We start from the raw sequence: 24,726 nt of genomic DNA, 5'->3' as shown, positions 1-24,726 counted from the left end.
GAGGTGGTGATCTCCTACGTGCCTCTGATGTCACACTGGTCTTTTCAAACTGCGTTACCAACTGATTCAGCTTGTCACAGCCACTGTGACCTAAGGATTTAAGTGTTTCTTAGCACACAACAAATTTAATTAGTACTTGATTTTTGACTATAAGATACTGAGGCAGGTTTTTTTATAGCAAACATACTAAAACATGTATTCAGATTCTTGGTTTTCTTCAAAGTGGTGACCTTAGGAAACTGTAACTCTTCTTTTGGAATTATTTTCAGAATCTTGATCATACAGTTTTAAATATATTGAGTGTTGGCTTGGTGCCGGTAGCTCAAGCGGCTAAGGCGCCAGCCACATACTCTAGAGCTGGCGGCTTTGAATTCAGCCTGGGCCCGCCAAACAACAATGACGACTACAACCAAAAAATAGCCAGGTGTTGTGGCAGGTGCCTGTAGTCCCAGCTACTTGGGAGACTGAGGCAAGAGAATCACTTAAGCAAGGAGTTGGAGGTTGCTGTGAGCTGTGATGCCAGAGCACTCCACCCAGGACGACAGCTTAAGGGTCTGTCTCAAAAAAATAAATATAAATAAATTAATAAACATATCGAGTGTTACATTTCAGATATAAATAAATAAATGACTACTTTTGGTGGGGATTTTTTCTTGTGTTTAATTCAACTTTGGACTCTATAGTACATTTTACACGGTGTGTGTCTCTACGTTAGGTATCATACATGTGCTCATTGAGTGTATCCATGCGTGTTGTGTGTCTGTTGAAATCAGTCACATAGTTTTGAAGCAATTTTACTCTTCAAACCATCAAATAGTATCAGATTTTTAGTGAAAATTGGAAACATCTCTGCCTTAGTAACTACTCTTTAAGGGAAACCACTTTTAACCCTTTAAGATGTTTCTTCTGGTATTTAATCTCTTATTTTTAAAATAATAGGCTTATATTTCTATTTCTGAATTTTCAATTTTTTTTTTTTTTTTTTAGAGACAGTCTCACTTTATCACCCTCAGTAGAGTGCTGTGGCGTCACAGCTCACAGCAACCTCCAAATCCTGGGCTTAGGCAATTCTCTTGTCTCAGCCTCCCGAGTAGCTGGGACTACAGGCACCTGCCACAATGCCTGGCTATTTTTTGTTGCAGTTTGTGGGGGCCTGGTTTGAACCCACCACCCTTGGTATATGGAGCCAGTGCCTTACCCACAGAGCCACAGGTGCTGCCCAATTTCCAATTTTAAATAATATCCTTTGTCCTTCTGTAATGGCAGGTAGAATTTAGCTTTACCACACCTTCCTTCTTGTTCTTTCCATGTGGTGATCACCACCATCTTGGTTAACTTGGTATTCAGTGTTTGTAATGTTAGGACCATGTGGGTATTGTTTATAGCTAAGCCGCCTCCTTCCTTGTACAGCTGTTTGTTTTCCTGGCATTGATAATTGCCTCAGGTTTTCTGTGTGTGTTCTCTTCTGTACATCCATTGTTAACATATGCCAGACTCTTCTGTGGCAGTTCACTGTCTTCCAGCACTTCTGAGCATATCCAGCAATCTCCGGAGGAGCGGAGGGTCCCTTGGTTCCGAGTGCACTGGTCACCCTCTAAACCTGTGCACAGCTATTCACTCCAGCAATCTCTGGAGGGATGGAGTGTCCTTTGGTTCCGAGTGCACTGGTCACCCTCTAAACCTGTGCACAGCATTTCACTTCACCTTTATCCTCAGAAATCCTTTGACTTTGTCTTCTCTGGATCCCTTATTTTTTGTGTCTTATGTTGTCCTCTTTGGGTTATACCCTCATCTGCGTGAAACACATTCTCTAGAAGCTTTTCAAGAAAGAGTCTGTGAGAGAAATCTTTGCAATCCTGCCTTAAAATGTCTTTATTCTACCCTTGTTAATGGCTATCAGTGATTTGCCTGGAACCAAACCGTTGGGTGGAAATCATATTTCCTCAGAATGTTGAAATCATCATGCTTTTCAAGTTTGAGGATTGTTATTAAGGGGCGGCGCCTGTGGCTCAGTCGGTGGGGCGCCGGCCCCATATACTGAGGGTGGCGGGTTCGAGCCCGGCCCCGGCCAAGCTGCAACCAAAAAATAGCCGGGCGTTGTGGCGGGCGCCTGTAGTCCCAGCTACTCGGGAGGCTGAGGCAAGAGAATCGCTTAAGCCCAGGAGTTGGAGGTTGCTGTGAGCTGTGTGAGGCCACAGCACTCTACCAAGGGCCATAAAGCGAGACTCTGTCTCTAAAAAAAAAAAAAGAGTCCAGTAATTTTCTGACTTTTGTTATTTTGTATATATATTTTTCCTCTTTGGGAGCTTTAATTAAGTATCTTTTCTAACTGTGCTGGAGTAATCATGACTCTTTTCCTCTGGTGTGAGTAATTTTTTTTTTTTTCCTTTTTTTTTTGTAGAGACAGAGTTTCACTTTATGGCCCTCGGTAGAGTGCCGTGGCGTCACACAGCTCACAGCAACCTCCAACTCCTGGGCTTAAGCGATTCTCTTGCCTCAGCCTCCCAAGTAGCTAGGACTACAGGCGCCCGCCACAACGCCCGGCTATTTTTTTGTTGTAGTTTGGCCGGGGCCAGGTTTGAACCCATCACCCTCAGTATATGGGGCCGGCACCTTACCGACTGAGCCACAGGTGCCACCCAAGGTGTGAGTAATTTTTAATTGTATCGGTCATTCTTATAGGCCTTTTAATCTGGAAATTCCTTCATTTCTATAAAACTGCTTTTTAATATTTCATGACAATTCCCCTCTCTTTTGGAATCTTTCTTTTTTTTCTTCAAATTTCAGATTAACATAAGGGTTCATACAATTAGATATCATTTGGTTTGTTAGGTAAAGTTCAGTTGCAGTTGAACTTTTTTTGCGCAGGAAGTGTGCCATCATTTTTGGAATTTTACTTAGAAGGAAGTTAGACCTGGACTGACCTTACTAAATTTCTCTTGTTTTCTCTCCCATCTGTGTTCTGAGAAATTTCTTCAGCTTTATTTTACAATCCTTACCTCAGATTTTAACATTTCTGCTGTTCCATTTCCAGGTGCTCTTTCTTCTTTAAATGTTCCATTCTAGAGCTTCCTGCTATTGTTTCAGTCTCTTCTCTTTGAGGCTACTTATAATTATAGGGTTTTGGTTTTCTTTTTTCTTTGAGACAGTCTCACTACGTCACCCTTGGTAGAGTGCCATGGCATCACAGCTTGCACAGCAACCTCAAACTCTTGGGCTTAAGTGATTCTCTTGCCTCCAGAGTAGCTGGGACTACAGGTGCCCGCCACAGTGCCTGGCTATTTTTTGTTGCAGTTGTCGTTGTTTAGCTAGCCTGAGCCGGGTTTGAACCCACCACCCTCGGTGTATGTGGCTGGTGCCGTAACCACTGTGTCAGAGGCGCCGCCCGATTATAGGTTATTTCTAAGTTATCTTCTGTTCTCTACATTGTGTCTTTTTCTCCTCCCAAGTTTCTTGCTTCTCTTTGTTTTGGTCTCTGACTTCCCCCAACCTGGGTTTTCCTCTGCAGTCTAGTGACCCTTGGCTGTCAGCTCACAGGGCACTGTAGCAGCACTGGGCCTGGGTAGCCCTCTCCTGTGGGAGGTAGTAACTGAGTTTCTAGAGTAGAATCCTCCAGCTCCCTGACCTGGGGTCTGGGGACATACGGCTTTTCGCCAGCTTCCTAGGAGCTGAGCCGGGGAAGTTTGGATCTCATTGTTCAGTGTGTGGACTTTTGATTCTCCTTTTTCTCATCACAGGGCCTTGTTGCTGCCTTCAGGGCTTGTCTGGATTATTTTCTCTTGGAGCCCAGAGCCCTCTGGTTTATTTTCTCTGTGGTATTACGTGAGGAAAGGGTGTGAGGAAGGTTTGGGCAAAGGGAACCTTTGGGTTGTAGTGCAATCACAAGACATTCATAGCAAGTAAATGCTATCTCTTATCAGGTGTGTGTGTGTTGGGGGGGTGTTGCCTGACTCTGAGGGAGGGGGTGAGGATTTGGGTCTGACGGCCCTGTTTTTAGTTGCACCCTGCACTTGTATCCCTGTGGTTCCCAGTCACCCCAATCTCTGTGCCCGCCTGGTTTTCTCAGGCTGGAAGTGGCTTCTTAGTGGCTTTTTTGCGGACGTCGGTGTCACCTTTCCTGATCTGCTATAGTTACCACATCCGTCTGCTTCCTGTCTTCCAAAACTGTTGACATCCCTCTTGTTCTGTCTTCTTCTCCCTTGTTCTCCTTGTCCTTGAGTGTTGACGCCTTTTCCTCCTTCACTATCGCTTCAGTAGGATTTGGGGTGGGAGTGAAGATAAAACCTGTTCAGGTGGGCACCTCTAGCTCAGTGGTTAGGGCGCTGGCCACATTCTGGCTGGTGGGTTTGAATCCGGCCCGGGCCTGCTAAACAAACAAACAAAAAATAGCCAGGCATTGTAGTAGATGGCTATAGTCTCAGCTACTAAGGAGGCTGAGGCAAGAGAATGGCTTAAGCTCAAGAGTTTGAGGTTACTGTGAGCTATGACACCACAGTACTCTACTGAGGGTGACAAAGTGAAACTCTGTCTCAAAAAAAAAAAAAAATGTGTTCAGTTCTCCCTTCTTCACTGGCTCATGCAGTATTTCTAAAGGGTATTTTAGGAGTAGTTTGATCAGTGCAACATTATTAAATTGAGTATCTAGTCCCATGAGGTGACTGCTTTAACAAGCAGCGTTCATATGGTATTATTACTTTACATGCAGACCTGGACCTTGTGAATGTGTGTGTGTATATATGTATATTTTACTCTTCTGAAGCAACATTAAGTTAGGTTACCTATAAAATTGTTTCCAGCCCCTTCCCTTTTCTTTTGAGACTGCGTCTCAGTCACCTGGGTGGAGTACTATAGCGTCATAGCTCACAGGAACCTCAAACTCTTGAGCTCAGATGCTCCTCTTGCCTCAGCCTCCCAAGTTAGCTGGGACTACAAGCATGTGCCTCCCCCTACCCCCTCCTAATCAGCTTTCGTTAGTGTTCGTGTATTTAATGAGTGCCCCAAAACTCTTAACTCTTCCAATGTGTGGCAGCCACCCCTGCTTCGAGGGTTTGAGCAGGATTTGGGACTAAGAACTGTCTTGGGATGGTGTTTACCTTTCTGGAGCTACTTCAGGGAAAAAGGAAAGAGAGGCCTGTGCGTATGAGTTTATAAACAGCGCCAGCACCGGGTGGGGGGGGGGCCCTCTCCAGATCAGGTGTCCCAGATTCTTACCCTTGAGGAGGAGGAGCCTGTGGCCGTGCTGTTCTCAGGCCGTGGCTGCCGTCCACCTCTGCTACTGGGAAAGGATGCACAGAAAGACCCTGAGTGTCCCCTGGATGCCAGGTGCGTTCTGTGACCGCAGTCTGTCTTCCTCCTGCCAGGAGCTGACTCCTCTTTCCTCTTGGTCTTTGGCCAGGAGATCAGAGTTGCTGTGACAGCCATAAAGTGAGGTTCAGCAGGGCTGGCGCTAGGTCCCTTAGTGGAAGTGTTCCTGCTTTGGGGGCCAAGACTTCTAAACCCACAGAACCTAGAACTGCAGGAGCAGGAAGCCCACCTTCCCCACGTCAGCCGCTGGGAGTGATGGTCAGCAGGGCCCCTTGTGTGTCCACCGTTGGTTTTGGACCTGTGGGTTCTGTTAGAGACACAGCACCGTGTAGTGGCCACTCATTAACCCTTTCCGATCCTACATCAGAATGATTTTGCTGTCGTGTTCCGCTGTCAGGCTTTTGAGCCTGTCTGTTTCCTCACATAGTACGGACTCTCGCCAGCAGACAGTGCAGGTTGTACGCTCTCTGTTTCTCTGCAGGCCACGTGTTTTTATGTGAACGGGTGATTGTGCATTGTATTTGTGCAAAGTGCTTATAGGAAAATGGCCCAAAATAAATCAAAGCTGGGGAGTATGTGGGTGGCAGAAAAATTGGATTGGAAAGGTTAAAGCTTGTTTCATCCGGGGGATGGCATCCCATCTTCACATGGTCTCTGGCCATCAACTGTGGCGTGCTGCGGTGCACGTCCTACGACCTGTGAACGCCATCGTCATATGCAACTGCTGTTCTTCTTTTGCTGTAAAGTTTATCCTTTAGTCTGGTGAGGTGTTCTGTGAGATCCTGTGTCAGTGGATTAAATATCCTGTAATCCTCAGATAGTGGTGCTGGCTAAGGCACTGTGGGCAGGAAACCTTTAGTCAGATTATGTCTTGATTTCTGTCAGTAGAAATGTCTGTTCTTCTAGGATCCAGTAGGTCTATTGTTATCAACTTGCCAATAAGTGGCAGATTGATCTCCTGAGAGACGGTGCTGTGCTGGGTGGGGGCTTTTTCTGCTGCTTTCTGCTGCTGCATCCGGCACCTTCCCCTGGGGGAGGAGCTAGATCAGCCTGGATAGTAGGAGCCCAGTGTCTTCTGTAGTGTGAAGATGTCGTTTGCATTTTTCCTCTTAAGAGTGAGGTTAAGTATCAGCATCTTTTCATATGGTTAAGTGCTGTAAGTGCCATTTGACCTTTTTCTTTTGTATTTTTAGGAGCTCTTTTTATGTTTATCTTTTGGTGATATAAAATATATTTTTCCCAGTATGCTTATGCTTATGGTGTTTTTGTTCCTATGTAAAAAAAATTTTTTTTTAATATGGGTAGATTTATTAGTCTTTTTCTTATTGTTTCTGGATTTTTGAGTCTGGAAAGTTTTCTATATCCCCAGCTTATGGAAGAATTCACTAAATTTACTAATTTTTTCTTTCTAAAATCCTATAAAAGTGAAAAAAAGGTTTTTTACTTTTAAATTACTGATTTATTGAGTTGTTATCAAACATGGTATGAGGAATGAATCTAATTTTTCAAGATGACTGTACTGTTAGCTCAACCCAACTTATAAAAACTCTTGTTTTTACCCATTGATACAGCTTTTATTTCCACATGCAGTTGGTCTGTTTTCTAAATTTTTAATTCCATCCCATTGATTTATGTATTGGTTCTTGTCCTAATATGAATCTTAGTTTTAGAAACTTTTCATAGAGGCCGGGAACAGTGGCTCATGCCTGTGAGTCTGAGGCAGGTGGATTGCCTGAGCTCATGGGTTTGAGACCAGTCTGAGCAAAAAGCAAGACCCCGTCTCTACTAAAAACAGAAAAACTGAAGCAAGAGGATCGCTTCAGCCCAAGAGTTGGAGGTTGCTGTGAGCTATGACGTAACATCCCTCTACCCAAGGAGAGAGCTTATGACTCTGTCTCAAAAAAAAAAAAAAAAGAAAGAAACTTTTTATAAGTTTTAATAATTGGTAGAATTAGTTGTCTTGCTTCTTTTATATCAGGTTTTCCTATTTATTCGCCTTTGTTCTTCCCAATGAGGTTTTTTGTTTTTGTTTTTAAACAGAATCTCACTCTGTCACCCTTGGTAGAATGCCATTGCATCGTAGCTTGCAGCAACCTCAAACTCTTGGGCTTGAACGATCTTCTTGTCTCAGCCTCCCAAGTAGCTAGGACTACAGGCACCTGCCATGATGTCAGGCTAGTTTTTCTATTTTAAGTAGAGGTGGGGTCTCACTCTTGCTCAGGCTGGTCTTGAATTTCTGAGCTCAAGCTATCCGCTCACCTTGGCCTCTCAGATAGCTAAGATTACAAACATCAGCCACCGTCCACAGCCTTTTTTTTTGTTATTGTTTAAGAGAAAGGGTCTCACTCTATCACCTCGGCTGGAGTGCAGTGACATTATCCTAGCTCACTGAGGCCTCTAACACCTGGGCTCAAGTGATCCTTCTGCCTCAGCCTCCCAAATAGTTGGAACTACATATATATATATGTACCGCATCAGGCTAATGAAAAAAAATTTTATAGAGAAAGGATCTTGCTGTGTTGTACAGGCTGGTCTTGAGCTCCTGGCCTCAAGCAAGCCTCTTGCCTTGGCCTCCCAAAGCATTGGGATTATAGCCAATGACATTTCTGATAAGTTTGTCCACTTCTAGAAAGTAAGTTAGAGTTTTTACTGATATTTTAAATTTGTCTACAGCCATACCATCCTGAACACGCCCAATCTCGTCTGATATTTTAAATTTACACAGAGTTACATAGGAAAAACTGGGGTCTTTCTATTCAAAACAAGGTGTATATTTTCCTACTGAAGTCTATTTTTCTGTTTTTAAAAGTTGAGATATTCATATGTTTGGACATTTCTTTCACGTGGTGTAACGCTAACATAATATTGTGGGTCTTACTTTTTAAGTTTTATACTCTCATTCTTCAGCTTTATCCTTCTTAGGATGAAATTAACCATTTAACCTTTTATGGTTTCTGTTGTGATTTCTTTAATGGGTAAACACCTTTCGTGAGCCAGTGTCAGAGCTTCTCTAGATTTGCCTCTAAGTTTGTGTGGCTGTCACCACTTTAGAGTAGATACTGGAAGTCTGTTCTAGTACATAACTAGAAGAGGGACGGCATTGGTGGTCAGAAGCCTCACATATCACCTGGATTTCCACTGTTGCTCTTGGGTATTGTTGCCAGGCAGAGTGTCCTTAATAGGTCAGGGAAGGTGTTATTACCTGGGAAGGTAAAGGACACTTAACAAGGGGAGACCTGCCCTTGATCCTCTGATGTGCTATGGGAAGAAATTAACAAAACGATAATACTGGTACTTCAAGAGAGGACACAAAACAGAAAAATTACCTCTACCACAATCCCCAAGAGATAGTCATTTAAAGACAATTCAGACAAAGCCAAGCTTGGTAGCTTACTCCTGTAATCTCAGCACTTTAGGAGGATTGCTTGAGGCCAGGAGTTCAAGAACAGCCTGGACAACATAGTGAGACCCCCATCTCTTAAAAAAACAGGTAAAAGAAAAATTAGCTGGGCATGGTGGCCCTGTGACTATAATCCCAACTACTTGGGAGGCAGAAAGATCACTTGAGCGGTGAGCTATGATTATGCCAACAGTACTCCAACCTGGGTGACAGAGCAAGACTCTGTCTCTTAAAAAAATTCAGACAGAGGAGGTTCCAGGTTGGTGGACACCTCAAGGTGCTGTGTCCAGGGAGGGTGCCATGCAGGCTACCCTGTACCTTGCCCTACGCATCGCTTCCATTTAGCTGTTCCTTAGTTGCGTCCTTTATAACATAGCTGCGCAACAGAGTAAAGATGCCCCCAGATGGAGCCACCCCCAGCCGTGCGGTCATCCTCAGTCTTTGAGTCTTCCTGACATCACACATACCATGAAGCAGAGATAAGCTGTGTCCATTGTCTCCTGCCCAGATTCCTGGCATACAGAATAATAATAAAGTGCTTGCTTTATGTAAAAAAATTTGAGCCAGATTTCATGTCACTAAAATAGTCTGCTGAAGAGAGGCTCTGCAGTTTTGCTTCCCTTGCAAACAGTGTGCACCTTGTGTGCTTTGTGAGTGAGCAGCATGTCGCCCGGGCGTTCCTTGAGACTTGGGGTTGGTGAAGTGAACGTCATGTGGAGCTTTCCTGTGTCTGATGTCTCTTGCCTGGTACCTGACACAAAAACTGCTGAGGTGAATGAAAGTATTCAGAAAGTCTAACTTTTTTTTTTTTTTTTTTATTAAATCATAGCTGTGTGCATTGATATATTCATGGGGCATCATTCACTAGCTTCACAGACCGTTTACCAAGACTTTTTTTTTTTTTTTTTTTGAGACTGAGTCTCACTCTGTCGCTCTGGGGTTGAATGTTGTGATATCACAGCTCAAGCAACCTCAAACTCTTGGGCTCAGTGATTCTCTTGCCTCAGCCTCCCGAGTAGCTGGGACTGCAGGCGCCTGCCACAACATCCAGCTATTTTTAGAGATGGGTTCTCACTCTGGCTCAGGCTGGTCTCAAACTTCTGAGCTCAGGCAGTCCACCCACATCGGCCTCCCGGAGTGCTGAGATTACAGGTGTGAGCCACCGGCCTGGCCGGATTTTACATCTTTCTATCCTGTTCTCCCATCCATCCCTCTCTCTCCCTCCCCGTCAGAGGTTTCCTCATAGAGAGATGGGGACAATGTGAGAGAAATGAAGGTTGGAGAATGAGTTGAACAAAGTTCTGGGGAACACAAGGGTCCCCATTTCTATTTTTTTTTTTTTTTCTTTTCGAGACAGAGACTCACTATGTTGCCCTCAGTAGAGTGCTGTGACATCACAGCTCACAGCAACCTCAAACTCTTGGGCTTAAGGGATTCTCTTGCCTCAGCCTCCCAAGTAGCTGGGACTACAGGTGCCCGTCACAATGCCTGGCTAGTTTTTTGTCGTAGTTGTCATTGTTGTTTGACAGGCCTGGGCTGGGATCAAACTGCCAGCTCTGGTGTATGTGGCCGGCACCCTAGCCACTGAGCTACAGGCGCCGAGCCTGTCCTCATTTCTTGTGGCTGGTTCTTGGTTTGCTTTATGTGTAGATGGAGTGGTTTACGCCTGGGGCCACAATGGATATAGCCAGTTGGGGAATGGGACGACTAACCAAGGCATCGCCCCTATCCAAGTCTGCACCAATCTCTTGATCAAGCAAGTGGTTGAAGTAGCTTGTGGCTCACATCATTCAATGGCTCTGGCAGCTGATGGGGAGGTAAGTGCACTGCTTTTATTCTTCAGTCTTTATTTTTAAAATTGCAGTAAAATACACATGAAATTTACCATCTTAATTATTTTTAAGAGTATAGTTCATTGGCATTAAGTACATTCACATTATTGTGCAACTGTCACCTCTGTCTACCCACAGAACTCTTTGCATCTTGCAAAACTCGAATTCTTTTCCTATTGAACTCCCCATTCTCCCCCCCCATCCCCTGGCAGCCACCTTTGTGGTTTGTTTCTGGGAATCCAACTACTCCCGGGGACCTTGTGTCAGTGGAATCAGACAGTATCTGCCCTTCTGTGACTGATGGACTTCACTTGGGCACAATGTCCTCAAGGTTCATCCGCCTTGTGGCATGGGACAGGATTTAATTCCTTTCAAGGCTGAGTAACATTCCATTGTGTGCATACCCAGTATCCTCACCTTATGTCATTGGTAGGTTCTTGGAAACTGTGACTTTAGGCAGAATGACATGTAATGAAACCAGTTTTGTCATAGGCTAATTGATGTAAGCAAAAGTTAATATTTCTGGTCACAAAACCCATTAAACTTCTAGTTTGTTGTAGTTGTCATTGTTGTTTGACATGGCCAGGTGGTTTGGCTGGCTCCTGCCTGTGATCCCAGCACTCTGGGAGGCTGAGGTAGGTGGGTTACTTGAGCTCAGGAGTTCTAGACCAGCCTGAGCAAGAGCATGACCCCATCTCTACTAAAAATAGAAAAACTAGCCAGGCATTTTGGTGGGTGCCTATAGTCCCAACTACTCAGGAGGCTGAGGCAAGAAGATTGCTTGAACCCAGGAGTTTCACATTGCTGTGAGCTATGATGTAGATACATTAAAATTGTAATACTCAGTGTATACCAGTAACCAAAGATGAATAAGAGTCACACTGAGCACCTCTTGGGCGGTGCCTGTGGCTCAGTCGGTAAGGCACTGGCCCCATATACTGAGGGTGGCGGGTTCAAACCCGGCCCGAGCTGAACTGCAACCAAAAAATAGCCGGGTGTTGTGGTGGGCGCCTGTAGTCCCAGCTACTTGGGAGGCTGAGGCAAGAGAATCGCTTAAGCCCAGGAGTTGGAGGTTTCTGTGAGCTGTGTGATGCCACGGCACTCTACCCGAGGGGCATAAAGTGAAACTCTGTCTCTACAAAAAAAAAAAAAAAAGTCACACTGAGCACCTCTAGTAATTGGAGAAGTCAAATGTGACTTAAGTATTACAAATTTAATACAGCTTTTTCCCTTTTTAAAATGTGTATACATTTTTTGGCACCCTCTGTGTAAGCATTTGTATAGTTGCAATGATTGCAGAGGCGGTGTCGCCCAGTGGTTGAGGGCGTAGGGAGACTGCCTGAGCTTGAATTCCACTTGACTGCTTCCTGGCCGTGGAGCCCCGGTCCAGTTGCTTAACCTCTCTGTTTCAGTTCCCATATATTAATATATAATTTTTTTTTTTCCCCATATATTAATATAAAACGGGGGTGATAATATTACCCACTCCAGGGCCACTTTGCAAGATTACTAAGAGGATTAAGTAGGTTAATGTTGTAACACATGTGAATCTTTTGTCGTACAATAAGTATTCATTAAGTGGGTTTATTTCTACTTTATGATTGTGTTAGAGGTCAGATTTGCACTCTGACTGTTCTTTCCTTTTCCTTTCTTTTTTAGGTGTTTGCTTGGGGGTATAACAATTGTGGTCAGGTGGGATCAGGTTCTACAGCAAATCAACCAACTCCCCGAAAAGTTACAAACTGTTTACATATCAAGAGGGTGGTTGGCATTGCCTGTGGTCAGACGTCATCCATGGCTGTCCTAGACAATGGTGAGGTGAGCTACTCCCCCTCTACCTCCTTTTCAATTAAAGGTCACTTTCTTCATGAGGTGTGTGTATCAGATCGTGGGAGGAAAAGTGCTTTGTTTGGTAGCTCTGTTGAGAGTTGACTGACAGGATGTTTGCTCCTCAGTATGACTTTATTGAATCCCAAGATGTGCAAGTAAAGATTCTGGTGTGTCTAAATTTTAGTTTTTGCCAAGATCTAAATAGCCTCGTGCTTATAAGTATTTGTTTTTGATGTTTATCATAACGGATTAGAGCAGCAGTTCTCAACCTGTGGGTCGGGACCCATAGGAACTGTATTAAAGGGCCATGGCATTAGGAAGGTTGAGAACCACTGGATTAGAGGATTTGATACTTTTCTTTCAACGAAAAGGTCAACTGAACAAACTTTAAAAAGTTAGCTGATAAGGTCTAAATTTGAACTTCCTGCCTACATCGTGACTATTAGTTCACAGGAGGAAACAATTTGCCAAATCAGATTTTTTTTTTTGTCCTGATTTTTGTTAACCTACTTTTTAAAACTCACCCTTCAGTTACCTGCTGCTGTTATTACTTTTGAGCTTAGGGTTATTGCTATGAAATTATTTCTGCTTTTAGCTTCTGCTTACATGGGCCAGTTACTACCTGTGCATGTGTTAGGGCACCAAAATTTTAGAGATTTTGGACACAGACATTATGGCATCATGCACTGGCGTCTGAGGTGCCCTGGAATGTACTGAATTAACCTGTGTTGACTTTGATCAGTCCTGATGGCATCCTGGTGACTTTGGAATTCCTGGGATACTATCACATCTCCTTCATCCCTGGAATCTTCATTTGTCCTTCATTTTAAAAAACGAGTTAAATTTGAAAATTATTATGGGGTTATTTTAACAAAGGTGAGACGTAGGTACAAAGTAAAAGGTGAATACCTTTTCCCACATCTTGTTAATGGTTTGAAGCGTGTCCTTTTGGACTTTTTTTCTGTATACAGTGATGCATGGATGTTTATAATGGGTCTTTGGTGGGATGATGATGCCCACTGCTGCTTTTCTCTGCTGTTCCTCAGCGTCCCCTGCCTGTCTGGCAGCAGCATGCTTATCTCTGCCCACTGCCGTTCCGGTGCTCACTGTGACGAGAGTCCAAGTCACCTCCAAAATGGTCCTTCTACCTCTAGTCTTAGTTTCTGTTAAATTTCAGGTTAACATGAGGGTACAAACAACCAAATAACAATGTTTGCATTTGTTAGGTAGAGCCCCTCTTTTTTTTTCTTTTCTTTTTTTTTGAGGCAGTGTTTCACTGTGTTGCCCTTGGTAGAGTGCCGTGGTGTCATAGCTCACAGCAACCTCAAACTCTGGAGCTGGAGCAGTCCTCTTGTCTCAGACTCCCAAGTAGCAAGTAGCTGGGACCAGCAGGCATGCACCACCATGCCCAGCTAGTTTTTTCTATTTTTAGTAGAGATGGGATCTCATTCTTGCTCAGACTGGTCTTGAACTCCCGAGCTCAAGCAATCTACCCCGCCCCGGCCTCCCGGAGTGCTGGGATTACAGGTGTGAGCCGCTGCACCCGGCCTCGCCTCTAGTTAGATATTCTCCTGTCACCCCTCATGTTGGGCCAGCATGGTCTCTTTCAAAATGCAGATTGAATTAGTCTGTTTTGACATGTTTCAGTGGAAAATTCAGATGCATTTCCCTTTCCCTGGTGTGTGTTTTGTCACTTCGTCTCCTGGCCCTTGCCTTCCTTTTGGTCTTTTCTCTTCCCTGTACCCTGGCTGTGTCCAGCCAGGCCCACCTGAGCCAGCCTCAGGCGCATCCAGCAACTTCTGCCTGCAGTGCCTTCGCCCTCCTTCGCCCTCCTTCGTCCTCCGGCCCTGCTCAGACCGCTCCTTTCTGAAGTCTCCCCTTTAGCTCTCCTCTTCCGAGAGCTAAAGCCTTCCTTGTGTCCCTGTACTGCCCCGACTGTGTACCTGTGGTAGCACGCAGCTGTCCGCCTACAAGAAACTTGGCGTGTGTCTGTCTCACTTGTCAAACAGTGACCAAAAACTTATTCCCGTTATCTTTCACAGCGTCCTGATATTCGTGGGTGCTTAATAACTGTTAATGAGGCTCAGTTTGCTTATGTATAAAACGGAAAAGAGTGATGTAGCCCAGGCTATCTAACCAGGAAGTCAGGGAGTAGGAACTGATGCCAGACTGTCAGCCCACGCTCAAAACACCTTCTGTTTCAAGATCAGGTGTAGGATCCTATACTTACCTCTTCTTTTATACGAGCAGTTTTAAAAGCCCATGCTTTCCCTTTCTCTTCTCTCTAAGGTGTATGGCTGGGGTTACAATGGCAACGGTCAGCTGGGCTTGGGAAACAACGGCAACCAGCTGACCCCCGTGCGAGTGGCAGCCTTGCACAGCGTTTGTGTGAACCAGGTACGTGTGGTGACCTCAGCTGGCCCGTTCCTGTCTGCCTTGCCTGGTCTGCCTTGGAGCAGTATTGGTGTTAACTCTTTAGTCGGTCTGTCCTGGCAATACCTTATACCTCATCTTCCACGTTTAATATTGTATCCTCCCTAAATTCCCACTAGGACAAGGAAGACCGTGCTGCAGGCACATTAATTTTGACAAGTTAAAAAAAACTAATGGAAAAATGTAGTAGTCTAAGGTTTAGGCTTTTCTAATGCTTTCTTCACGTTCCAGCAAATGTCAGTCCGCAGCTGACAATGACTTGGCATCTGCAGAAGCTGGCTGTAGCCTTTAGGTGGAGGTTTTCCTGTTAATGGTAACCATGGACATTTACTTGCAGATCGTCTGCGGCTATGCACACACTCTAGCACTAACAGATGAGGGCTTGCTGTATGCCTGGGGAGCTAACACATACGGGCAGCTGGGAACTGGCAATAAAAATAACCTGCTGAGCCCTGCACACGTCATGGTGGAGAAAGAAAGGTAACTTGGTCGTGCTGTGCCTTTGGGACTGTGTGTGTCAGAGCTGTAGTGTTTAGCTTTGTGACACTTTATTAATATTTTTATTTTGAACAAAAGAATTTGAGTATCAGGTGAAATGAACATCAAGGTGATGTGATTCTTACCCTTCTTTCTGAAATAACCTCCTGGGACCGACAGGCCATGAACGCATCTTGGTGTAATTCCTGCAGGCTTGGTGTTGCCCGTTGAGGAGGGAAAGATACAGAGGGTCTGTGACCATGTTGATGTCCAAGGTGTAGTGTGAATTTTTCATGTGAGCCAACTAAAACAGCTTTAGAGTAAATATGCCCTTGAAAGAACAATATCTGTTTAAATATTGATTTGATGTAATGTGTATTACTACAATAGATGCTTACCGTTGGTTCAGCCAAATTGTGAGGTCGTACCCGCTAAGTCTTGGGATATTGACTTCAGCCTGGGACCCTGCCTCAGAAGCACACTACTGAAAACAGCAGGGAGAATGCTCAGAGTTCCTTACCCTGCCAGAGCTCACCAGCCTGATGGTGTTCTGAGCTCTGGTAGGGATGAGAGAAAAACCTGTGAGGAGGGCAGTAAGGGAGCGAGACCCTGCTCTGTCCATCCTCACCCGGCATTAGTTTCGGATGTGAGGAGGGCAGTGAGGGGGAGAGACAGTGCTCTGTCCATCCTCACCCGGCATTAGTTTAGGATGTGAGGAGGGCAGTGAGGGAGCGAGACCCTGCTCTGTCCATCCTCACCCGGCATTAGTTTCGGATGTGAGGAGGGCAGTGAGGGGGAGAGACAGTGCTCTGTCCATCCTCACCCGGCATTAGTTTAGGATGTGAGGAGGGCAGTGAGGGGGAGAGACAGTGCTCAGTCCATCCTCACCCGGCATTAGTTTCGGATGTGAGGAGGGCAGTGAGGGAGAGAGACAGTGCTCTTGTCCTGGTCTTTGGTTTTGTTGCTGTGGCTGGGCAGTAAATGTCCCTGTGCCTTGGTATATTTTCTGATTTATTCCAAGTGTGGACTTTTTAGTTTCTGTGTATAGTGTGCTGTAGGCTTCTGTGATTATGAAGTGACGTGTCTTTTTCTGAAAACTCCTCAGGATAGTAGAGATCGCAGCCTGTCACTCTGCCCACACATCTGCCGCCAAGACCCAGGGTGGGCACGTGTACATGTGGGGCCAGTGCCGGGGCCAGTCGGTGGTGCTCCCCCACCTCACACACTTCTCTTGCACGGATGACGTGTTTGCCTGCTTTGCCACTCCTGCCGTGTCGTGGCGCCTCCTGTCTGTGGGTAAGAAAGCACCAGGGCAGAACTGTGCCGCCCGCTGACCAGTCTTTTGTGTATTTGCTGGGTGTGGGCTTCTGAAGGTTCTAGAATGTTCTGTTTTCTGTTAGCTCTAATACTTTTCTCCAAATTAGATTTCCATCATCAGATTTATTTATATATTATGAAATATTCCCACAACATGCTGACTTTTGCAATTAGAAGAGGTGCTAAGTAAGATTTGCGTTTATCTTTTGAAATATTGAGTATTTCAACTTTTTCTTTTCTTTTTTTTTTTTTTTTTTTGTAGAGACACAGTTTCACTTTATTGCCCTCGGTAGAGTGCCGTGGCCTCACACAGCTCACAGCAACCTCCAACTCCTGGGCTTAGGCGATTCTCCTGCCTCAGCCTCCCGAGTAGCTGGGACTACAGGCGCCTGCCACAACGCCCGGCTATTTTTTTTTGTTGTTGCAGTTTGGCCGGGGCTGGGTTTGAACCCGCCACCCTCGGTATATGGGGCCGGCGCCCTGCTCACTGAGCCACAGGCGCCGCCCTCAACTTTTTCTTTTCTTAAAACCTGTATACATTTTTTTGGCCCCCTCTGCATGCTCCTTGGCCTGGACCTGTGTGTAACAGGCTTCCCTGGGTCTTGCATCTTAAAATGGCACAGGCTTCCTTCTCACAACAAATGTTCTAACATTTTTAATGTGAAATTTAGAAAGACTGTGGCGTTGAGTACATCACGCAGGTAACTTCTTTCCCTTCCACACTCTGAAAGTCAGAGTGGTTTGTCCTCCCAGTTGGTGATCTCAGCTCGTCAGGTCCACATCACTGGAGTGTGAGTTCCCTGGTTCTTGGTTCTCGTTGTCAGAGAATGAGCAGCGGTGCCTGGTCAGTGAGGCAGTGAGCAGTGATAGACATACATGTGTATTGCGAAAGTAAGGTAAAGTACAGGGAGGACACATCCCAAAGCAGGGCCCCTGGGGGGGTGGAGAAGGGACCCCGAAGTTGGAGCATGCCCCGTCTTCGGCTGTTGTTTGCCTCCCTTTAGGGTGATTGACAGGTTGGGGTTCCATAACAAACCCCTTACCGTGCTTCCCTCTTCCCCATCTTCCTCAAGATCCCTGGGTTCCATAGAATTGATTGTACATAAGCTTAAATGAGCCTCAGGTCAGCCTCAGGTCACTAGGGGCCCCTCCCTGCCGGTTCCCACTGGGAAACAGTCCCCACCCACAATTTTGGGTCCTAGCTGCCATTCAGTTCCACTCTCTGTCCTTAGTCACTCCCTTGCACCTGTTTACCTTCCACCAGACCTAACAAGCTGAGTGTTAGGAAGAAAGTCAGATGGCGAATTCACACCTCTGAGGAATATTTCTTCTCTGAAGGGAGCTTCACACTTGTCACCAGAAACAAAGAGGAGAAAAGGGTCATCTCATTTCCATCTCAAGATTAGTGACTGAAGGAGGGGCAGTGATGAGAAGGCTTTGGGTTTTTTTTTCGTGAATAGGTTGGGTAGCAATCTAGACCCCTGTCCTCCCTGCCCATCTTGGTCATTTCCTTTCTTTGATCCACCAGTTACCTAAGTTACTGGGGTGGGAAAAGCCTAATTTTTATTCTGCACCTAGGCTAGAGTGCACTGGGCAATGATAGCTCACTGTAACCTCTAACTCCCAGGCTTCAGATGTTGCTGCTGCCTCAGCCTTCCAAGTGGCTGGGACTACAGGTGTGCACCACCACCCTTGGCTAATTTTTAAATTTTTTTTGTGAAGATAGGATCTCATAGGTTTGGTGCTGTGGCTCATGCCTATAATCCTAGAACTCTGGGAGACCAAGGTGGGTGGATTGCCTGAGCTCAGGAATTTGAGACCAGCCTGAGCAACAGCGAGACCCTGTCTCTACTAAAAATAGAAAAACTGCGGCAAGAAGATCACTTGAGCCCAAGTGTTTGAAGTTGCTATGAGTTATGATGACACCATAGCACTCTACGCAGGGTGACAGTGTGATTTTGTCTCAAACAGAAAAAAGATGTGATCTCACTATGTTGCTCAGGCTATTCCCAAACTCCTGGGCTCAGGGGATCCTCCCACCTCAGCCTCTCAAAGTGCTGGGATTATATGTGTGAGCCACCAGGCCTGGCCAAAAGCCTGATTTTTGAGAGACTTTCCCTCTTTCCTCCATACCCAGGAGAGCTCTGCATTGTGTGGGGTTGAGGGAAGGTTGTACGTTAAGGTCACAGGGCTTGGGTTGATGATATTTCCTTGGGAGATTCTGATAATAAAGCTGGGGATATGCTCATTTCTTTTTTTTTGGCAGTTTTTGGCCGGGGCTGGGTTTGAACCCGCCACCTCCAGCACATGGGGCCAGTGCCCTACTCCTTTGAGCCACAGGCACCGCCCCGATATGCTCATTTCTTAAATTCCAGCTTAGGGGTTAGTGTTATCCCTCCTCTGGGAGTTGCCCTGGTAACACCAGGCTACTGGGTGTGGTAGTCTTCCAAGGCCTTGAAGCTGAGATCTTTGATTAAGTCGTCTTTCTCAGCCTGTGGGCAGAGAAACTCGTCTCCTGTCCGTAGCACCTTCATTCAGTGCCCAATGAGTGTCTCTGGAATTTTTAAATTTCTGTTTAGTCTTCCATTTTCCCCCCTTTTTTAATATATGTAAAGCACAAGAAAATGTTGAAGGAATTGTGCAAAGTGCCTTTACTTTTCTTCATTAACAGCACAGTTCTGTTTACATATTATCATAATTCTCTTTATTAGGGAAGGTGAACACATGTTCCTGTAAAACTGTTCCCTTTGCATATATGTTGTTGCTAAGTAAATTTGCTCTGTTTAGATAGTGGGTAAAGACTATGTTTTGTATTTACTTTCAGGGTTAAGGGGGATGTTTAGATTCCAGATACCTAGGAAAAAGAACTTCTCTGCTTAAGAACACGACTGCTTAGCATTACCCCATAAGTGCTAAGTTTTGGGGGGGCCTCCTTGAGTCAGATATGCTAACCACTTCAAACTGTCCTAAAACAAAAATGTTCTTAGGGTTTCAGGCTTGGTGCCCCTAGCACAGTGGTTATGGCACCAGCCACACACACTGAGGTTGGGGGGTTTGAACTTGGCCTGGGTCAGCTAAACAACAATGACAGCTGCAACCAAAAAATAGCCAGGTGTTGTGACAGCACCTGTAGTCTCAGCTACTTGGGAGGCTGAGGCAGGAGAATCGCTAAAGTCCAAGAGTTTGAGGTTGCTGTGAGCTGTGATGCCACGGCACTCTACAAAAAAAAAAAAAAAAATATATATATATATATATATATATATGTACATATTCTTAGGGTTTCAGTCAAGGAAAATTGATAAATTCAAATTTTGAGAGAGTGGGGTTCTATCATCATGGACTACTTACAACTTGAAAAAAAACATTTCTCATGTCTAAGCATGTAAGACTGGTATTTGGCCTTTCTAAATATATGTGTTTTTTTATAGTTTATAGATGTCAATTATTTAACACTATGAAATCGATTTGTCAAATAAGGTATGAGGTCTTGAAAACACACAAATGAAATTATCCACCATACTAATGATCTTTCTGAGGTCTTTCCAGTCTTGAATCTGTCTTTCCTGAGCTTTCTTTATTAAAAGTATTTTTGTAACCTTTAGAGCATGAAGACTTTCTGACAGTTGCAGAGTCCCTGAAGAAAGAATTTGATAGTCCAGAAACTGCTGATCTGAAATTTCGAATTGATGGGAAATACATTCATGTTCATAAAGCTGTTTTGAAAATCAGGTATGTTTGTCTGAGCTCAGAGACATTGACAATCTTTCTTTCTCTTTGACATTTCTATTTCTATTAGATTTTGTAAAATGGATATGGGTAAGAAATAGCCTCAGTAGTAGAGAGAAATCTGCTCTCTGGGAGTATAAGAATTTGTCTATATTATTTTTTAATTAAGAGTCTTTTGTATGCTCATTTTTATTGGGAAATTGTTTAAATGTTTTTAAAAAATACAAATGTCATTGAAAAGTGTGTATGTCTTCGTTTTCGTTTTTTTTTTTTTTTTTTTATGAGACACAGTTTTACTCTGTTGCCCTAGCTAGAGTGCCATGTTGTCATAGTTCATGGCAACCTCAAACTGTAGGGTTCAAGAGATCCTCTTGCCTCAGCCTCCCTAGTAGCTGAGACTATAGGCTCCCACCACAATGCCCAGCTAGTTTTACTATTATTAGAAGAGACAGGGGTCTCTCTCTTCTTCAGGGTGGTCTCCAACTCTTGAGCTCAGGCGATCCACTGGCCCTGGGCTCCCAGAAAGCTGGGATGACAGGTGTGAGCCACCAGGTCTGGCCTTCTCTTTTGCTTTTGAGTAAAGATTCATTTTCCCTAAGCAGAAAGCTCTCATAGTCAGGACTGCTGGACTTCTGTTACCAGTTACTTCCTAATTACCAATTAAAGAAAAATTCTTTAATGGTAGGACTTCCTTGTCCAAATTGTGAGGGAAGCATGCATTAATAACTGATGATATTGGGACTGTAGCTCACTGAGGCTGCCATTACAGAGAAAGAGGCACCCTGGAATAAGACCATTAAACTGATCATTTACAAGTCTTATTGGAAATTTAGTTAAAAACCTATTTGCAAAATAATACATTTTCAGGGACTAGCAAAGCCCTGTGTCATTTATTACCCAAGAGAGTAAATAGCTGAAGAGATGAGCTGGAAGTGGTTCTGTCTGAGAAGCTGTGCCCGGTCAGGGTCTGTTCCTTCACATGGTTTTCTGATAGTTACATCCATCATTCCTTGCTTTAGACAACCGTTTATTTTGTTTGTAATTGGAGGCATTATTTTAGTATTCTGAATGGATTTTTAAAATATTTTTTATCTTTGAGCCATATCTCACTTTAAAAGAATTTGAAAAGATGACTTATGCTGGGCAAGTAATCCTAGCAGTTTGGGAGGCCCAGAGGGGTGGATCTCCTGAGCTCAGGAGTTCAAGACCAGCCTGAGCAAGAGCGAGACCCCATCTTCTACTAAGAATGGAAAAACTAGCTGGGCATTGTGGTGGTGTGCCCCTGTAGTCCCAGCTTCTCAGGAGGCTGAGGCAAGAGGATCACCTGAGCCCAAGGGTTTGAGGTTGCTGTGAGCTGTGGTGACACCACAGCACCCTACCCAGGGCGATGAAGTGAGAGACTGTCTGCAAAAAAACAAAAAGAAGAAAAATCATGTCAGATAATGGAATAATAATCAGCTTAATATAATCTAGGTAACATTTAAAGCAATTTTAAGAATACATTTATTATACAAATATCAACAAATGAGTCATTTAAATGATGTTAAAAGTTCTGAACTCTGTCATTTTTTAATTTCTTTTGTTTCATTGTTTAAAATGCATTTCTAGGCTCTGCGCCTGTAGCTCAAGAGGCTAAGGCACCAGCCACATACACTAGAGCTGCAGGTTCGAATCCGGCTCGGGCCTGCCAAACAGTGACAACTGCAACCAAAAAACAGCCTCGTGTTGTGTTGTATTGAGAGCTTGTAGTCCCAGCTGCTCAGGAGGCTGAGACAAGAGAATCGCTTAAGCCCAGGAGTTGGAGGTTGCTGTGAGCTGTGATGCTACAGTACTCTACCCAGGGTGACAGCTTGAAGCTCTGTCTAAATAAATAAAAAAAATTTATTTCTATACATCTTTAAAAAACAAAACAATGAGCAGAAATCTTGGAGACCATCAAATGGAAACAGCAACAGCAGTACTGTTGAAGTGCTGGGTGTTCCTGGGCTTTGCGTATAAGTCATAATATTTAATAGGAGATGCAAAAAGTGAAAGTGCATCTAAAACCCCTTGTACATGGAATGTTTTCAGGGTCCTGACTAAAGATTCCTGATCCTGGTGTGTGGGGGTACAGATAGAGAAGTTAAGGATACCTCTAGTTGTTGTTTATCTGATTTCATCAACTGGATGTGGTAGCCTTTGCTTTGCTGTTTTAGGTGTGAGCACTTTCGTTCCATGTTCCAATCATACTGGGATGAGGACATGAAGGAGGTGATAGAAATCGACCAATTTTCTTACCCAGTGTACCGTGCCTTTCTCCAGTACCTCTACACGGACACTGTCGACCTGCCACCAGAGGATGCCATAGGTACCGTGGCTGCCGTGGGACTGGCTGAGATGTGGTTGAGACTGTGTCTCTTCATGTTCTCCGAGTAGTGAAATATAAAAAGTTCCAGGTTTATTGGCTTTTACTTAGTCTTTTAAAAAGATTCAAAGTGAATGTCCTTAATAATGATATTGTGTAGTTATGGTTAATGTTTATGGACCTCGTTTATCACTATGGACTTATTTTGCTTTTTTAATATTGAAGTATAAATTGCTAATGGATTTAGCATTTTAGAAACAAAATAAGGGGAAGATTTCATTTTTTGCTGTTCCTTTGTAGTATAGAAGAAATTGTCTCTAACAAGTATAGAAGAGGTATGTTTTTGGAGATGAGGAAGGCAGTTGGTAAAAGAATTATTTACTCAAATTCAGAGTATTACTCACTAAGAAACTTCTGATTTACCTATATGTTTCTGTTCACCAAAATGAAATGCTAATGTTGACAAATTTGGGAAATTATCGTAAACACAATTTAAGTTTTCACAATTCTTACTTTTAGGTCTTTTGGATTTGGCGACATCTTACTGTGAAAATAGACTGAAAAAACTATGTCAGCACATTATCAAGCGAGGGATCACTGTGGAGAATGCCTTCTCGTTGTTCTCTGCTGCAGTCAGATATGACGCAGAGGTAACATAAACAGCGCACAGAAAACCCAGCCACCCTCCCTGCCCTGGGCCTGTTGTCCCCTTCTCACATGGGACAAGGAAAGTGATGAGTGGCTTCAGTTCTGTTTAAGGAATCAGCCAACTGACTGATCCTTAAAAACCAGCATCTGTCCCTGCTTGTTTAGTCTCTGTTCATTACGTCATAGTGGTTCTGCTTCCATTTTTAAGAGCAGAAACAAGGTCCCAGCAGCTATACTAAAGCTTGGAACATAAGGTGTCACTACTAGTTGGACTAGCAGACAGCATCCTTTAATTTCTAGTCTTTCTCCAAGTCAGCGTATAGACCCACTTTGCTGTCCTTTAGCTCTACCCTGTCACAAGTCAGGGGTGCCCTGTGATTGATTGATGATTGTTGATTGATTGATTGATTGATTGATTGATAAGCACACTGTCATCCAGGATGATGTCGGATGGTTTATACCTCTGTGTATGCTCTGAAATTCTATCACTGTCTAATTCTAACTCACATCATTCATATGTTAAAACTTGCTTATAGGGCGGCGCCTGTGGCTCAGTGAGTAGGGCGCCAGCCCCATATGCTGAGGGTGGCGGGTTCAAACCCAGCCCCGGCCAAACTGCAACAAAAAAATAGCCGGGCGTTGTGGCGGGCGCCTGTAGTCCCAGCTACTCGGGAGGCTGAGGCAAGAGAATCGCGTAAGCCCAAGAGTTAGAGGTTGCTGTGAGCCATGTGACGCCACAGCACTCTACCCGAGCGTGGTACAGTGAGACTCTGTCTCTACAAAAAAAAAAAAAAAACTTGCTTATAGACTCCTATTTGTTTTTATGCCCTGGATTGAGATCTTAATCTGGGGTTCACTGCTCACTGGAGCATTGATTTTCAACTGGTGTGCCGTGAAAATTTTTAAAGATCATTAATTTAATTAAATTGTTTTCAAAAGAAGTTCAGAGCACAGTAAGTATATTTCCTATTCTTTTTTTTTGAGACTGAGTCTCAAGCTGTCACCTTGGGTAGAGTGCTGTGGCATCATCGCTCACAGCAACCTCCAACTCTTGGGTTCAAGCAATCTGCTTGCCTCAGTTTTTCTATTTTAGTAGAGATGGGGTCTTGCTTTTGCTCATGCTGGTCGCCACCTCGTGAGCTCATCAGTCCACCTGCCTGGGCCTCCTGGAGTACTAGGATTATAGGCATGAGCCATCCCGCCCAGCCTCTTACTCTTTTTTTTTTTTTTTTGATCAACATAATTTAAGTGTCCCAAGGAAGTTTTAACTATAGGTTCGAGTGTGCCGTGAGATAATAAAGGTTGAAAATCACTGCTCTAAAGAGTTGGTGAATTAAGGTGCGTTGGAGACTCTGAAATGTGTTCGTGTGCATTTTCTTGAAGTTAAGAACCACAGCATTAGATTGTAAGCTCTT

General features: G+C 44.3%; 1 protein-coding gene across 2 annotated transcripts in view; it reads left to right on the top strand.

Moving 5' to 3' along the window:
* Positions 1-24,726, top strand: part of RCBTB1 (RCC1 and BTB domain containing protein 1) — a 59,663-nt gene that overhangs the window by 17,118 nt on the left and 17,819 nt on the right. For both annotated transcript variants that reach the window (XM_053563746.1, XM_053563745.1), the window contains exons 4-11: positions 10,355-10,521; positions 12,196-12,354; positions 14,656-14,763; positions 15,137-15,279; positions 16,382-16,572; positions 20,196-20,322; positions 22,515-22,666; positions 23,183-23,313. In XM_053563746.1, the coding sequence (XP_053419721.1) occupies positions 10,355-10,521; positions 12,196-12,354; positions 14,656-14,763; positions 15,137-15,279; positions 16,382-16,572; positions 20,196-20,322; positions 22,515-22,666; positions 23,183-23,313 (1,178 nt within the window). The remainder of the gene's footprint in view (positions 1-10,354; positions 10,522-12,195; positions 12,355-14,655; positions 14,764-15,136; positions 15,280-16,381; positions 16,573-20,195; positions 20,323-22,514; positions 22,667-23,182; positions 23,314-24,726) is intronic.

Source organism: Nycticebus coucang, chromosome 15, assembly GCF_027406575.1.
Source record: "Nycticebus coucang isolate mNycCou1 chromosome 15, mNycCou1.pri, whole genome shotgun sequence".
In the NCBI taxonomy this organism is placed as follows: domain Eukaryota; kingdom Metazoa; phylum Chordata; class Mammalia; order Primates; family Lorisidae; genus Nycticebus; species Nycticebus coucang.
Note: the sequence above shows the minus strand (reverse complement) of the source record. Positions and strands in the feature narration are given on the sequence as shown.